At 29.4% G+C, this 16077-nt stretch overlaps 3 protein-coding genes and 1 long non-coding RNA gene across 4 annotated transcripts; 3 read left to right on the top strand and 1 right to left on the bottom strand.

Annotated features, from left to right (window-relative positions):
- Positions 1 to 378: 378 nt before the first annotated feature.
- LOC135929824 (mitochondrial inner membrane protease ATP23 homolog) lies at positions 379 to 2232 on the top strand. Its single transcript, XM_065466550.1, has 6 exons — positions 379 to 394; positions 438 to 515; positions 554 to 681; positions 727 to 861; positions 904 to 993; positions 1867 to 2232. Exons 3-6 carry the CDS (start codon positions 571 to 573, stop codon positions 2080 to 2082), a joined length of 552 nt encoding a protein of 183 aa, XP_065322622.1. The 5' UTR covers positions 379 to 394; positions 438 to 515; positions 554 to 570; the 3' UTR covers positions 2083 to 2232.
- A 332-nt stretch (positions 2233 to 2564) lies between these two features.
- On the bottom strand, positions 2565 to 9829 carry LOC135930123 (cAMP-dependent protein kinase type II regulatory subunit-like). Its single transcript, XM_065466909.1, has 5 exons — positions 9716 to 9829; positions 8150 to 8293; positions 7443 to 7674; positions 5822 to 5983; positions 2565 to 2964 (listed from the first exon to the last, which is right to left on the bottom strand). Exons 1-5 carry the CDS (start codon positions 9827 to 9829, stop codon positions 2588 to 2590), a joined length of 1029 nt encoding a protein of 342 aa, XP_065322981.1. The 3' UTR covers positions 2565 to 2587.
- A 1349-nt stretch (positions 9830 to 11178) lies between these two features.
- LOC135929421 (uncharacterized) lies at positions 11179 to 11973 on the top strand. The gene is made up of 3 exons (XR_010572593.1): positions 11179 to 11308; positions 11621 to 11725; positions 11851 to 11973. It is a non-coding gene; the product is annotated as an uncharacterized LOC135929421 (long non-coding RNA).
- A 12-nt stretch (positions 11974 to 11985) lies between these two features.
- LOC135930122 (putative actin-fragmin kinase DDB_G0287957) lies at positions 11986 to 15564 on the top strand. Its single transcript, XM_065466908.1, has 7 exons — positions 11986 to 12104; positions 12711 to 12893; positions 13191 to 13342; positions 13436 to 13510; positions 13582 to 13643; positions 13689 to 14424; positions 14867 to 15564. The coding sequence occupies exons 1-7, from the start codon at positions 11986 to 11988 to the stop codon at positions 15562 to 15564; spliced, it is 2025 nt and encodes a 674-aa protein (XP_065322980.1).
- The last annotated feature ends 513 nt before the right edge of the window (positions 15565 to 16077 follow it).

The following is a 16077-nucleotide window of genomic DNA, read 5'->3' as shown; positions in this document are numbered from 1 at the left end:
TTATATTATAGAACGAATTTGTTAAATAGGACTTTTAAAATAAAATTTAGTTAATAATTCTATCGTAAAATGTGTTTTAAATTAGAATAATTGTTTTGCGTTCATCATTCTTAAAATGAAATTTATATATTATAATGAGATGATAAAGTAACAGCTATTGAATCTAATAAAAAGCTTATATTCCTCAAACATATAGAGAAGATATTTTTAGATCGATTGTTTATCGTTTAGCATAGATCAATTATATAATTATGCACCTTGAGAAACATTTAGTCATTCAATTTTTAAATAAATGCAAGCAGAATGTGAAGGTACATCAGATGAAAAGCCTTACAAAGCACCTGGTGACAATAATCAAGATTATGGGTATAGTTTTTATCCCGAAAGATATCAAGTAAAAGAATTTGAGAAAAATTCGAAACTTGGAAACTTTATAGATTCATGTAAGCAGAGTCTTTTGACCCAAGATGCAAAATTAAAGTGCGAAAGAACTGTGTCTTTTGTCGTTGATAGAAGTAAATAAATATAAAATATGGTTAAATGTGTTATATAGGTCCATTTATAAGAATAATGACAAAGGCAATGTCAGCTTTAGGATGTGATTTTGATCCTAAAAGACATGTTTCATGTGAAAAATGTAGTAAGATTGTGGCTGGTGGATATGACCCCTCAACTAATCAAGTGAAAAATATTAATTTAACCTATTTTAGTTAGCTATTTATATAGATAGTTATGTGCCAAGAAAATGCTATGGATACCAGATTTTGCGAAGGTACGATGGCTCATGAAATGGTGCATATGTTTGATTTATGTAGAAATAAAATGGATTTTTCAAATATTAATCATCTTGCATGTACAGAGGTTATTACGCATCACTAGAAATATAATTATTTGTAATATTAGATTAGAGCTTATAATTTAACACCCTGTTTATTTTCTGGATTTTTTTGGAGAAATCCAAATATTGCAATCCCTGTCAAACACACTCACAAAGTAAATATTATTGTAATTAGGGATGTGCCAATACTAAATTCTGGATTAGGACCAATATTTAGTGTTCTTAAAAGGGTTTTAGAAAGCATATATTTTTAAGAAAATCCAATCCATTATTTTCATTGTATTGGCTTATTTTATGATTTATATGATATTTTATATTTATGCATAATTTTATAATAATATAAAATATTAAGAAATAGAACAGAAATTCAACTTAATTGTAATGTTTTAAAAATAAATAATTATTTAGATGATAGAGTAGCTAAAATTTTACACTATATTTTGTTATATTATATGCAACTAAAAATGATTTAATAATATATAATGGATCACATTCAACTAATGTTATTAAGTGGTATTTCTCCAATTTTTAAGGGTGATTCAAGATTTTAGCTAAGACTAATTTACCTAAGATTGTAGATTTAGCCCATAGGACATATATTAACAAAATTTTGAGGCTTAAATAAGAATTGGCTTATATCAAAATGTTTCTAAAAAAAATATTATAGTCTAGATAAGATTCTTTTTATAAAAGTGTATCTAGATACAGATACACATTTTTGTATCTTGATATACTTTAACAAATCTGTTATAATCTGTTAAATACATAAACTTAAATAGAAAATTACCCCCCCCCTCCCCCCACCCCTCCTTAAAAAGTGATACCTAATTAACTTTGACTCTTAAATTCCAATCTGATCTATAGGGCTCCATACCTGTTAAAGTTAAAATTGATTCTTGCATAAAAAGGTTGATTATTAATACTATCTGAAATCTTCAGTAGTTCCAATAAATTTATTTAAAAATATATATCATTTTTATTTATGAGAATTTTGTATAACATTTTTCAAAAAATAAAATAAACATTAGCAATGTGTGAGGTACAAAGCTGCCGCATCTATAGCCATGTCGCGGACCAACATTACGATGGACCAGGCTCTTGAAATAGTTGATAAAGTTTTTGACAAGTGCTATGCCGACCTTGAACCTTTGGGTTACATACCTGCCATAGGAAATTACGAGAAGGCTAAGAGACTGTACCGAACTTACGAAAATCAAAACCCTTACGAATTGGGCGCAGTTTAGAATAATAAACCCTTTGTTTCAAGAGTTAAAAAAAATCCTGGAAAATTATTCAATTCGCATTTATCACAACTTTGTGATATTGTTAAATGTGACGGTTGACATTACCCTTTATATTTAATACGTGAAATTTGCTCAGATAATATTATAAGAAACGAATAAAAAAAATTGAATGCTTAATTAATTCCGTGTACCCTAGGTTATTAAGGATAATCTGATAATATATGGTTTAATATGATCAAGTTATGTGTAAATTGTATAATAAATAGTTTTTATTCCTTTTCCATATAATTATTTTGTATAAATTATGCCGAAAAACTTTATTTATAAATATTATTTTATAGTACAAAAAAAGAGTAGAAGTAATTATAAATTTATAATAATCAGTATTTCTTTATATTGGAATATCTACATCATTCTTTTTATAATATAACATTTAAATTTAAACAAAAAAACTCTTATAAAACCTTATTTATTTTTTTTCATTCTCATTTTTCCTCAGATTTTTTTAATACCCAGGTTTGGCCAGTGCTACTCTCACCAAATCTTCATACTTTTTACTGTTGCGTTGAATCGAATTTTTGCCTAAAATTTTTTCGAAATCGTAAGCGTCCATATAACCCGTGGTCACATTCCCGACCGCCTGAGCACTCATACAGGTAGTCTTCGATGGAATCTTTTCCATCATGAGTAAAGTGAGCTCTCCTATCCACTGTCCAGGGCTTATAACCAGTGTATTTGGATCTTTCTTTGTAGAGGGTTGGCTGGGGACTACCTTAGGTTCATCGTATTCTATCTTCACTTTTCCTTTGAGAAGAAAGTGCATGCCAGTCATCTGTTCGCCCTTAGGCTTAATCATTTCCTTATCCGCGTAGCATTTGGTTCCTGTGATTTGAATGTAAAAAAACATAAAATACGAAGAAAAAAAAACATTTTAAAACGTAAAAAAATAGGGAGAAAACAGCTAAAAAAAACTTCCCATCTCTCGATTTAGGTAATTTAAAAAAGTGATATTTTTAATATTTCCTTGGATCATTAGAAAAAATCAATTTAGACTTGAATAATACATTATTTTAAAATACCTAGAATTATAAAAATTTATTTGAATATTTATTTTATCGTCAAAATCAACACTTCATTTTATTTATATTATTGATCGCATATCAAATTATTACCGTTTTATGCATAGATACAAGGTTTCCATCCAAAGAAAAGGAAAAGTTTCAGTCAAAAAATGGATAGTGTCAATCAAAAAGAGAGAATTCCCATTCAAAAAAAGAAAAATTGCTTATTTTTTTGTACATTTAGAAAAATTTATTTTTCTTTCAATTATTATTATTTTTTGTTATTTATAACCATTCATTTTCCCTTTATAAAAAAGTATTAAAAATGTCCAAGGAATTAAAAATAATGAATTATACTATCATCATTACCTTCACGATAGAAGGAGGTATATTCATATTTCAGTCATTTTAAAGAAAATAATTTGATGGATATGATTTTTGCTATCGCTAATCTTTCTATTTCATCATAACACCACAATTAAAGAATCGTTTGAAAGACGAGGTCATATTATTTAATTTTCCTCCATAAAAGACCCTTTGAAAGATTTTGTGGGAATTCAAAATCCTAATAATGAAAAGGAATCAATATGTTTTATAGAGCATGGAGAGAGAGGAAAAGGAATCCGAAGAGAATAGCAAGAATTATTTTCTAAATATGGAGATCTATATTCCATGTAGAAGAAGGGGATATTATTAATGATTAATATGTATCATATAGTTTTTATTGTAATAAAGAAGTAACAAAATATAGTTTACAATATCTCCATTATGCGATTGCGAGCAACATATATATAATATAATATATTACTGACTATAATAGATTCTAATTTAAGATGAAACTAAAATTGGATGTCGAATAATTTAAGAAATTTCTAGCACAAAGATATATATATATAGAGGTGCTACGTCGTCTAGGAGGACAAATGCTAATCAGGAGAGATCGAATTAAACAAACATAATTAGCCTTAAGAATGGGTAAATGAAATAATTAGATATACAAATATAAATTTTTTTTTAAAGAGTTGATTACCAAAGAGAAGTATAAAATTATGTAAGTAAAAACTTTAAAAATAAAAATGTAAGGAGAAAAATTAATGATAAAAGGACAAGAAATTGTAAATATGACAAAAAAATAATAAACAATTTAGGAAAATTAAGAAATTTATTTTTAAAAAGGTTTAAAAAAAAAAATAATCAAATTGAAGAAAACAAATGATGACATAAAAGTAACTTTAAAGAAGATTGCAAAAAGTAGAAGGAAAATCAAAAACTTAAGAATAGTGATATTTCAGGATTATTAAACTGAAAAAAATAAATTATAACTCATTTTATTTAAATATACAGATTTTCCTTTTTTTAATAGAAATTTTTTATTTAGACCTTTCTCGTGGGAGTTTCCTTTTTTTGATAGGACTTCTTTTTTTTAGTCTGATACTTTTCAGTTTTGATTGAACTCTATATATTTTTGGACCCGACCCAATAAGGGTGATAAATCAATCTGACGTATCTTAAATATAAAAAAAAATTCAATGGTTTAATTGATTAACTCTTCATAGATAGGTTAAAAATGATATAAAAGACTTAGTTGGCTTTTCTGGCTCCCAATTCGGATACGCCATATCTTAGCATCAAATAAATTCGTAGCTTTCATATTTTAAATATATACATTAAATAAACTTATTCAAATGGCTTTAACTGTTATTTTAAGATTTTCTTTGTTATTTTAAAATGTTATGAAAGCTTTTACCAATAGTGTCAAAAAGTGACAAATTATTTAAAATTCCACGATATGATATAAAAAATTCATAATGTAGAATGTTTATCTAAGGTTTGAATATTATATAATTTTTAACCATTAGCGTCACTGGGAAGGGAAAAGGTGGGGGTTGCAGGGGCTTCAAGCTTTAAAAATTTGAATATCCCCATAAATCTTTTTTATTATCTAAGGAAAAAAAGGTCATTTGTAAGCTAAAAAAGAAAGTAATTTTCAAAAATATCAAAAAAAAATTTTTTTGAGTCCCCTGAGATCCTAAATGGTAAAGGTCACGGTCCGGTCTTTAGACCGGGCCGGACTGATGCTCACGGATCGGACCGAGCCACGGTTTTTAAAAAGATAAATTCAGGCCGATTTAAAAAAAGACCGGTCCAGGACCGGTTATTTATTTTTTTTGTTATTTGTTTTTTTACCTACTAAAACGAAAAAAATAAAATATACAAAAAAATTATATTAATTGAATAGTAAAAGCAGACTTAAATATTAATAAAAGACCGGTCCGGATGGTCTTCAAAAAAGATCGATAGGACGGACCGCTGACCTTCACTAATTGTAAAGGTGAGTGACGTCACTATTTATACTTAATATAAATGATGTGTCAAAGAGTTTCTTATTTATAATTAATATATCAATGATAAAATAGATTTTTTTTTAAAAAAAACGGGTAGACGCATGATTAGGTGGGGTCTTTACGATCTTCAGAACCCATGAAATACTGAACAAATCAAATTAATTTTGCAAACATATACTAAAAGATCCATACAAAAATCAAAAGTAATAACACTATTTTTTTTGATGACTGGTGTCTGTATAGCCTGACCTGTGCTATGAAGGTTAATAAACGATTTCATTTCAGTTAGTATATATCGATTTTATAAAAAACTATATTATCAATTTTTATTACTTAAAGCGTTTACCACCTTTATTCTCTCCCTCTCTGACAAATGATCAAACAGGGAACATTTACAGACGAATTCTTCATACTTTTTGCGCTTCCGGAAAGCCCGTTGAATCACTAATTTTCTGAACAAATGCCTCTGTATCTCGTAGACAGAATTATCGGAACCTTTAAGTAGAAAATGATGGATAACGAACTAATTTTATTTTTAATAGTAAGAAAAAAAGTTTATCCTATGTCCCACTCCTACTCTCTTTTTCTCATAAAACTTCAAGCCCGGAAAATATACCCACCCTGGCCTAAATTTTTTTTTAAAAAAATACCCGGGCTGGGTCGAATATTTTAAATCGTCATTATTAACTATGAAAATCAAAAATAAATATAATATATTTTTAAAAAATCCGTGCCGGTCCTGAAAATTTAAAATTGAAGCCTAGGATTATAATCCAGCTAAAGAAAATTGCCGCTACATATTTATTTCACTTTCTATTCGTCTATTTATAAATCACGTGCTATCAGATTAGACAGATTATTAATTAAAAAATTATATATTATAAAAAAAAAAATATTTTACCCATAGCCCATATTTCTCAAACCTTTAATTAACTCTAACCATTATCTCTTTAACCTTTTAATCCTACTCCTAACTTTCAGACTTTTAAATATATTTCATCCAATTGAAAAATTTATCCTTCAATTGAACATTCGTTGAGTTGATTTAAGTGAATGAATAATTTCAAAACTTTATTTAAAATTATTAAAAAAATTAGACTAAAAAAGAATTTTAGATTCTTTTGGCTTACTAGTTTTTTTTTCAAAAAAGGGTATAGCTTCCTCTTCGTTACAAATCACGAGTTCGAACTATGAAAGCATGATTGGGAGAAATCATATCATTCATATAATTGGCCACCTTGACAGTTTTTTATATATTCCTAATAGAATTATAATTCTTTTGAGGATAATGTGAAAGTCATTTATCTACCATTATTCGACGATGGTATAAAAGTTAATGATTTCTTAAAATTAGAATTTATCGGCCCGACCTTAATCGCGACCTGCTGATAATTTTGTCTAGATCTAAGCCTGCCCTCGTTGCGACCGCCAGGAAATTTAAATTATAGGCTATGCTTAAAACATGCATTTTATTCTTAAATTAATTATATATATATAATTTGTATCTTCAATCAGACAAAAACAGAAAAAGAAAATATTTTACAGGGTCTATACAGGTCGCGCTGAAGGACCGGTCTTGCAGGACTCTAGCATAGGTAAAAAAATAATATATACTCAATTTATTTCTAAAAAAAGGGTAGAGGTTTCCAATTATCAAGTGAAGATATGTTATCTTTAGGCAATGAAAAGCCCCTTTATTCCTTAAATTTTCGAATCAGAAAATTCTGACCATTCCATGACGATTGATTACGGTTAACTGCCCCAGCCAGGCTTAACTTAAAATACAAAGTGGTAAATTTAAAAAAAAATTAATATCCCAAATCGGAAATTGATCAAATTAGAAGCCCCAGATCAGATCGAATAATTAAATTAATCTGATCTGTCTAGGCCTGTATACAGGTTATACCTTCTGTAGGTCTCTAAAAAAATATAGGAGTGTTGTCACGATGATTACTTTTTGAAGCTTGTACACGCAGACATCTAGGTGGATCATACAATAAAGCTATTTCCCCGAAAAAATCTTCCTTTTCAAACGTTTTTACCAACGATATATTGTTCGACGGATTGTAAGGCGTAGGCTTACCATCGTCTTTAAGATTAGGATCCAATAACTTATTCTCGTAAGCTTCGAATTTTCCATTTTTTACTATATAAAATTTTTCGGCGGGCTCACCAACGTCGTAGAGCTTGTTAATGAGAAATTTTATTTTTAATATCGGAAGAAATATTTAAATTTTATCATAAACTTATGTTATGTCATTTTAAGATAGCTTTAAATTTGTGTGAACTAACGGAATAAAAGATATCATTTGAAGGCTATTTCTTCGAATATAAATCTTCGACTCGCCACCGGAAATAGCGTGAAAGAATTTTTTTTTATATTCGTTTTAGTGCAATTTAAAAATGAAAAATTTTTACATAAATTAGACGATTAACTAATTTTAATATATTTCGACCCAATCTTATAAAATAGAGGGATGCATTGAGAGAGATTTTTTTTCACCCGAATAGTGCTTAATAAATGTTTTAAGTAATTTTAAATCCATTTTTGAAACAAAAATTAATATTAGGATGGTGCCTAAATCTTTTACTCCCTCCCTTCTGACCCCAATGGTGATTATGTTTAACATAATAAAAAAAAATTTAAAACGATTGGTTTACCACTTCTCCTGCTTTGTAACTTTGCAGCATCATACCATCTATTATCGCTTCTTTTTGGTCAAGATCCATTTCTTTCGTCAGCCAAACATTTTTTAAAACCCTGTTGATCATTTCTCGGTCTTCGCTGGATTTATCATAAAATGTCTAAAATTTATAAAAAGAAAAACAACATATTATTGTTAATATAAATAATTATATAATTACTTTTCTGTTAAGAAATTTTATATAATTAAATAAAGGTTAAGGTTAATGTTAGTTAATGCCAAGTCAACATATATAAATATTCTAAACAACAGCCTATTTTCTAAACTACAATCAAATTTTTTTTTAAATGGAATTTGATACATTTTTTATATATTAAGAGATAGCATCACGAGGTCGCTTCCGCCTACTATATATCATGCCCAGTAGCACGAAACTACCTAGTTGGTTTTAGAAAAAACTAGATTTTTCTAGATCTGAACCCAGATCTATGCTAGTGATCCCCCTTACTGAGCCACAGATGCTTTCGAAATCAACCATTTTTTAATATAATTTATTAAAACCATATGTAGCAGTGTCAATTTAAACAAAAAATAAATAATATACCGATTAGTTCAACACTGCCTTTAGTAGTAACTAACAACAACCTTATATAACCTAGGGAAATAAAGGTTAGATTAATAAGTAGCTCGATGCATCAGAATCCGAGTTTTTAAAAATCTTCTAAAATAAAGCAAATTATACATTTAGCTTACCATAAATTCATCATAAAAAGGGGGGAGGGCTTTTTAAATAAGTACATGACATTTCTTTCGATTTCAAAATGACCTGTTTTATTCCAAAATTTTCAGGAAGTACTTTTAATTCTTCGGGAGGCTTGAGCCCGTGTGTTTTCCCTTCCCCCTAGTGACGTCGCTGTTCCACCTACCCTGCCTTTCATAATTTTTCGTCTTATAATTCTCTTATAATTCAGATTCTTAGCATATTATATCGTAAGGGTTAGCAAAGATTTTTAGCAATCCCTACGATATGCATTTTAGTATGCTATAATCAATTATATATATACTACTAGATTGGCGATCATAGGATTAGCTTGTAGCATCATTTCGTGGTTTGTATGTTGGACCAATTGTCTTATAGGTTATATTTAGGCATATTAATGTCATTTCATCCACGTGCAAACCACAGAATTGCCACTACAGTTGACTCTCATTTATATGTACACTTTTAAATGCATGAATGACCAATCTAATAGTAAGTAACCATTGGCTACTATTTCAAAAATATTTACAAAATATAAGCCTTCAAAATACTTCAGCCTCATTTTTAGTAAACGCGTTATATTCAAGCGGTGCGATATATATATAATCAACAAGAAATACGCACACTTTATAAATATTGAACGTTATAATGATAACGCTACGATAAAATTTGAAAAACATATGTTCCGACATATATTTCAAATCAGCTGTGATTTAGATAGCGTTAAATAACGCAACCCCAGAACATAAGGCGTTAACTATAAATTCAGCCTTATTTAATTTTAAAATAAATTAACAGATAATAGAAATTTGAAATGATTACATTTGAGATATCATTATCTTGTTCTGGATCGTAACTTTCACCGCATACAGATCTTCTACGTTCTTGAAGAATTGTTTCTTCACTAATAGGGACAGAAGTAGTTGGTTCTGCCATCTAGACAAAAATAGATATTTAAATTAAGTTTAAAAAAATTTTTTCAAATTAAAATTAAATCAAGGTTTGTAATCAACCAAAAATAAAATGTATAAAACTTATCAAGGAAATAAATTAATTGCACAATTAACTTTAGTACAAAAAAAGAATTTCCATTTTTTTTGGAATCTTAAAATTTATTAATAAAAATGCTAGAAAATAATCAACCTTACGCTAAACGCATTATCTTCAAGCGTTGCCTTATTTGTTGCAACGTTATTGGACCGGGCTTAAAAAATAAAAAATTTGGGCCAAGAAAATAATTGTCGGGCCCTATGTTTGCAGGTCTCTGAAAAACATACCCAAATCATTTCATGTAGACTAATCAGAGCTCTTTTGAGAGGGGTAATGTAAGTTTATTCATTAATCTTTGCCATTATGTGGGTGAGAAAAGAAAAATGCTCCTCACCATTTATCTATTGGATATTATATAGTTAAAAAATATTTCGATTGCGATGGCGTTATCGTTCAACGCTTATGATTTTTCGAAATCGAATACCCCTGATTCTCCAAAGAGTGAAAGAAAGCGATTCTTGAAATGAATGTATAAATATTTAGAGTCTTAAAAACACGATTATACGGAATATGTATATATATATAGTCAACGTCATGTTATTCGTGTCATACCTTTCATAGTATTTTAATATGCAATTACTTTTTAATTTATTTATGACATAATATTTCTTCCTTTATTTTATAGATGTAAATTTATCTTTATAATTTTTTTCCCCATCTTTCTTAAACACTTCAAAGAAAAATTTAAACAGACATTTTAAAAATAATGTATACCTTTAAATAAGATATTTTCTAATTTGAAACGATCCAACCAAACTCATGAACACTGACAATGAAATGCAGCCAAATAAATTCAGTAATTCGACTAAATTACAAGGTGCTAAAAGTGGTCTAACTCTTTCCCCAACTAGGTCTTCTGATCATTTTATTAGATACGGTAAATATATTTTACGATAAAACATCTCAGATAATTTGCTTGCCCAAGTAAGCTATTTTGCCCTATTTTAGTCAACCATGTGAACAAGATAATAGTTTTTATTGACTTAGTATACCTCTATCAGATTTTAAACACGCGTAATTGGAATCTATTCAAAATATTCCATGAGTTGGGGTCGTCGTAGAAATAATTTTTCTTTGCGAAAAAAATTTTTTCCCATAGAAGTTTCAAAATATACTTTTCTCTTTTATCAAATTAAATAAGGCCGCTTCGTTGCTGAGGTTCTGTGGAATGAAGGGACAATCATTATGCCCGACGTGAACATCGAAATTCCTTGCGGCAGTTTTAAAGCTCACAAATTAGTTCTGGCCTGTCATTCCGAATTCTTCAAAAAATGGCTTAAAACCAGTTTCGAAACTAAGATATGCGATATGAAAAACGTGGATCATAATTTCATCACCAGCAAAAATTTCTTTCAAGTGTTGAAGGTTAATTTTATTATTAATAAATTTTGATTAAGTTACTTCCTAGCAAGTAAATTAAATTTCTACAATTGTATTCGCATAAGTTTTTTTTAAAAGTTATGTAAATTAAGGTTTTTTTAGCAAAAAAATATTAATATGCGCAATTATTATGCTTGGCCACTCATGCCTCTTTACCTTTGCAAATAAAATTACGCAATTTTAATTGGTCGCTAGGATGTAGTCTTTTAATACGTATATTTATTTATTTTTTGTGACTCGACAATTTTTTAAATAAATTTTAATTTGAATCTTATTTATATTTATTATTTCAATAAGTTTCTTTATACCGGCAGTATAACGCTGAAGAAAGAGAATGTATCAGAATTGGCGAAGATAGCGGAGAAGTTAGAGATCGAGAAATTAACATCAGTTTGCGAATTGGTATAATATAAACTCTATATTCGTTTATTACAGTAAGATGGTTAGGAGAGGACACGAAAAGCATCAGATATTGCCTCCCCCCCTTTTTAATGCTGATTTTAAATATAATTTCCAATTTTTTTTAGGCTAAAGAAATAATGACACACCAAGTGAATATTAATAAGACTAAAAAGACGAATAAAGACTCGAATGAAGCTAAGGGTGAACTAAGTGTTGAGACCAATTTGTATAAATATGATATAAGCAAGAATGATAATGATATGTCAGCCATAATTCCGGAAGTCTTATTCGAGGGAGATATTCTCTCCTTAGATAAATTGAATATGCTCAGTGTTGTCAACATGAATAGGATACTCGAACAAGATATCCTGAATTGCAAGTCATTTTTTTATTATAATTTTTTCAACCTTACGTCCAAGAGTGTATTTACTTTTTTGTAAACGATTATGCCATAGTTTAGCAATGAATTACACATTCACAAATTCGCGCTAACTGTAAATTCATGGTAACCTCTCAATCACAGAGAGTCCTAAATGGTAGCGGAGAATACATAAATACAGCTTGTTATGTATAATTCGCCGCGAATTCGCTTTAACTATGAATGTTGGGTAACGCACCCTCTGTTTAAATTGAGGTTACCTTTTTATTAGTATAGCCGATTCAAAATTTTCTGTTAATAGGTTTTTATAAATTATATTATCGCCACCTTTTTATTTCCTTAATTTCTAAATATTCCTCTTTAAAAAATAAGTAAATTTAATTTCGTTACATATCATATTGCATATGGAATTAAAAAAGTATTGAAAAAAGCAGACCATTTTGCCATCTTTTAAAACGTTTTCTAACGCCAAGCAGTAATTTGGCCAATTTACACGATACCACGTGAAATGCATTATTTGCGTTTAAAACGCTCAATTTATGCGCGTTACTATAATTCTTGTAAATAAAAAACTAACTATATTTAATTATAACTTTAATTATTAAGGGAAATAGACAAATTTAAACTCATCATGAAATGGGCCGAAAGTGATAAAAAACGCTTGGAATATCTACCCCAGTTATTGCGATACATAACTTTCGAAAGAATGGACAGCGACGAGATCATGAATTGTTTTATAAAAATGAAACCTATGGAAAATTTAAGATTTCTGGTCTCCAAATTTATGAGGTATATTTGATAAAAATGGGGTTTTAAAGATTATTTATTTTTAATCTTTGCAAAAATTATATGATTCCAAGTTATAAGAAAAATTAATTTAAAAGCAAACCTGAATCCGTATGAATTAAAATCTTAATCGTGTAGAAAAGATAGCATTTAGAGCCAGGAAAGGCAGGGCATTTATAACCAAAAAAAGGCAGATCATTAGTAAAATTTACCTACACACATTAATATAGATATGCAATAACATTTATTAGCTTGTTTTTAATATACTACTTAGATTTAACCATTTTTTAAATATGATAGACAAGGGAGCTCGTCGAAAAAATCTAGTTTAAACGATGGAAAGGGTAATTATAGCGATACCGTATTCGAACAATTCGATGAACATTCGAAGGAAAAGGCGGCTTTATCTAAAGGTTTTGTAAATGACGAATTAAGAGAGAGACCCGTAAAAAGTTTGAAATATATCAAAAATCTTTGTAAATTTTGAATATATATATATATATATATATATACTATATTTTGAATGAAATAATCTCAAAAAAAAGTTTATAAAGGTGTATTTGATGAATCCAAAGGGGAATTCGTTACCAATACTTCTAATAAAAAAGGTAGCGGAGAAAGTAAGCCAAATTTATTATGTTATATAGTATATTATAAGTGAAAAAACAAATTAATATCATAAAATATTTAGATTCGGAAGTAGAAAATAATAGTTCGGGTACAATGTCAAAAGAATGGATTCCTTCCGAAAAGGTTTTTTTTTAAAAACTAAATATTTATTTATTTTGCAATATTAAGAGTGTTAAGGCAGTAAATAATTCTCCGAACATTTCGAGCTCGGAATCGAATCAAGATACTCACCAACCTCAAAAGGATCTGAGTTGTCCTAAATTGGGAAATCTCCAATCTTCTTCGGAGAATATCGCTTCTTCGATTTCTATCCCCTCGGTTCCTAGCCAAGCGGAAGTGCCTTCCGAATCAGAAGACACAAACATTTCCGTTAATAATTCACTTTCGCCAAATACCGATAGCTCCTCTAGTCATTTAATAAAAAAGGACGTTTCTCTCGAAGATAAAATAATGGACGGCGATAATTCGGTACCCCAAAATTTGATTGGTGATAACTCAGTTACCCAAAAGTTGGGGAGTGATAGTCAGGTTGTCCAAAATTTGGGAGGTGATAATTCAGTTTCCCTGGGGCCGATAGTCACTGCACAACCGGATGAGAAAAATTTTTTGCCAAATTTTGAAAATAACAAAAATGTAGCTCTCATTATTAGCGAAAGCCAAGAAAGAGTCACGAATTATAAAATCTACGATAACGCTAAAAACTTTTACGGGAATGAAACAAAGTATCGCGAAATCTCTAACGAAAATTTTCGCTCTCCGCCTGTGCTCGTAAATCAGACTCCGATGAAGGGGGCGGACAGTGAAACTTTAATCGGGATACCAGTGTATTTGAGAAACTCGCACTTGGCAAGGGACTATCAAATGATAATGAAATTCGAAACTAATGAGATGAAAAAAGATGGTGGTATAAAATATTATTTTCCCCCATTAGCCTACATCTTCGCAAACATTAAATTGCGCGAATCAGCAGGGAAAAAAATAGCATCTTTGCGAATATGCATAGAGTATACGTTCCAAATTTTAAGACAAAAAAATTTGCATTTTCCAAGAATATTTGCTGATTCTCGCAATTTTATGTATACGAAGACGCAACTATATTATTTTAACTGTTTATTCATATTTGTTGACTTTTAGGACCTCACCCACTCCTTTAATGCTACCTTAAAAACGCAAGTTAGAATTTTATCCCCTATCTATTAACATTAAAAGTATATGCGCGTTAAAGAGAAATTAACCATGATTAGGTTTTACAGAGCTAAAAATGGATAAATTAGAACAATATTTTGTTATTACGATTTTCTAAAATATCATTTTTTTTAAATAAAAACAATTTTTAACGGCAATAGGATTTACAGAAAAATTGAATCAACCAGGTACTAAGCCATTTTTCGAAGACGGTAAGTTAATTTTGGAATTAACGAATGATAACCAAATTTTGCAGAAAGAGCATAAAATGATCCATACACCTCCCATTAACCCACACGCTCATCATCACCCTGACCACAACTGCGCGCACCACTCCACATTTGTTAATAATAGTTGTCGTGATAATAATGCGTTAAATTATAATCACTGTGTACCTAAACCGCACTCAAATAATAATAATGTCGCAATGTCTTCCTCTCAGAATATGAACGTAACCGGGGGAAGAATTCCGATGATTTACAATATGACGAGTATGCCTAATAGTATTTATAATAACAACTCATTCGCGCCTATGATGGTTAGTGCCAATCGACAAATTTTTGATCCGCAGAAATACACTGGATCCGTTTTTAACAACCTTCCGCTTAATACTTCCGTTCTTAACAACCAGCCGCTTAGTACGTTCACTCTTAACAATCAGTCGCTTAACACTTCCGTTCTTAGCAACCAGCCGCTCAACACTTCCGTTCTTAACAACCATCCGCTTAATACGTTCACTCTTAACAACCAGTCGCTTAACACTTCCGTTCTTAGCAACCAGCCGCTCAACACTTCCGTTTTTAACAACCAACGGCTTATCACCTCCGTTCTTAACAACCAACCGCTTAAATATTTTTGATCTTTCTTCCCTTCAGTTTTAATTTTATATAATTTTAAAAATAATTTGTTTTTCTTTGTTTAAAAAAAAACTTTCATTATTAATGTTTGAAATATAATGGTTTTTTTTGTTAAAATATAAAGTTGTCCAAACAAATCAATGAATATTTTTATTAAAAATTAATCATGGGGAAAAAATTTATTACAAATTTTAATATACTTCCCAGAAAATGGCGGGTCTTTGAGGGTAATATAGTATTTTTTTATAATTACTTATTTTATTTATCACGGGATGGGCTTAGTATAATTTGTTAAAAATACTATTTAAAAACCTTTGGCAATGAGGCGAGGGATTCCCCCCTCCTCTTTCCTCCTATCCAAATATCAATAATGTTAATTCTAATAAAATTATTATATAATATACTTAATACTTATAAGTTATTTTAGTCGCCTGTGCCAATCAGATAGTGTACTGGATTGAAAACCCGCATTATATAACTTGTGCCTGGACCAAAACGCTCTAGGACCGGATCGG

Source organism: Gordionus sp. m RMFG-2023, chromosome 5, assembly GCF_954871325.1.
Source record: "Gordionus sp. m RMFG-2023 chromosome 5, tfGorSpeb1-WG-v2, whole genome shotgun sequence".
NCBI lineage: Eukaryota > Metazoa > Nematomorpha > Gordioida > Chordodea > Parachordodidae > Gordionus > Gordionus sp. m RMFG-2023.
The sequence above is the reverse complement of the archived record's forward strand: the minus strand, read 5'-3'. Positions and strand labels throughout refer to the sequence as shown.

Excerpts from the sequence above, each read along its gene's own strand:
- LOC135929824 (XM_065466550.1), top strand. The coding sequence starts at position 571 with ATGACAAAGGCAATGTCAGCTTTAGGATGTGATTTTGATCCTAAAAGA. Across the intron at positions 862-903 it reads ATCATCTTGCATGTACAGAG|ATTAGAGCTTATAATTTAAC; the intron begins GTTATTACGCAT and ends TTGTAATATTAG. Across the intron at positions 994-1,866 it reads CTGTCAAACACACTCACAAA|CAATGTGTGAGGTACAAAGC; the intron begins GTAAATATTATT and ends AATAAACATTAG.
- LOC135930123 (XM_065466909.1), bottom strand. The coding sequence starts at position 9,829 with ATGGCAGAACCAACTACTTCTGTCCCTATTAGTGAAGAAACAATTCTT. Across the intron at positions 8,294-9,715 it reads AAGATAATGATATCTCAAAT|ACATTTTATGATAAATCCAG; the intron begins GTAATCATTTCA and ends TATAAATTTTAG. Across the intron at positions 5,984-7,442 it reads GCGTGTACAAGCTTCAAAAA|GTTCCGATAATTCTGTCTAC; the intron begins GTAATCATCGTG and ends TTCTACTTAAAG.
- LOC135930122 (XM_065466908.1), top strand. The coding sequence starts at position 11,986 with ATGTCAGCCATAATTCCGGAAGTCTTATTCGAGGGAGATATTCTCTCC. Across the intron at positions 12,105-12,710 it reads CAAGATATCCTGAATTGCAA|GGAAATAGACAAATTTAAAC; the intron begins GTCATTTTTTTA and ends TTAATTATTAAG. Across the intron at positions 14,425-14,866 it reads TGAGATGAAAAAAGATGGTG|GATTTACAGAAAAATTGAAT; the intron begins GTATAAAATATT and ends TAACGGCAATAG.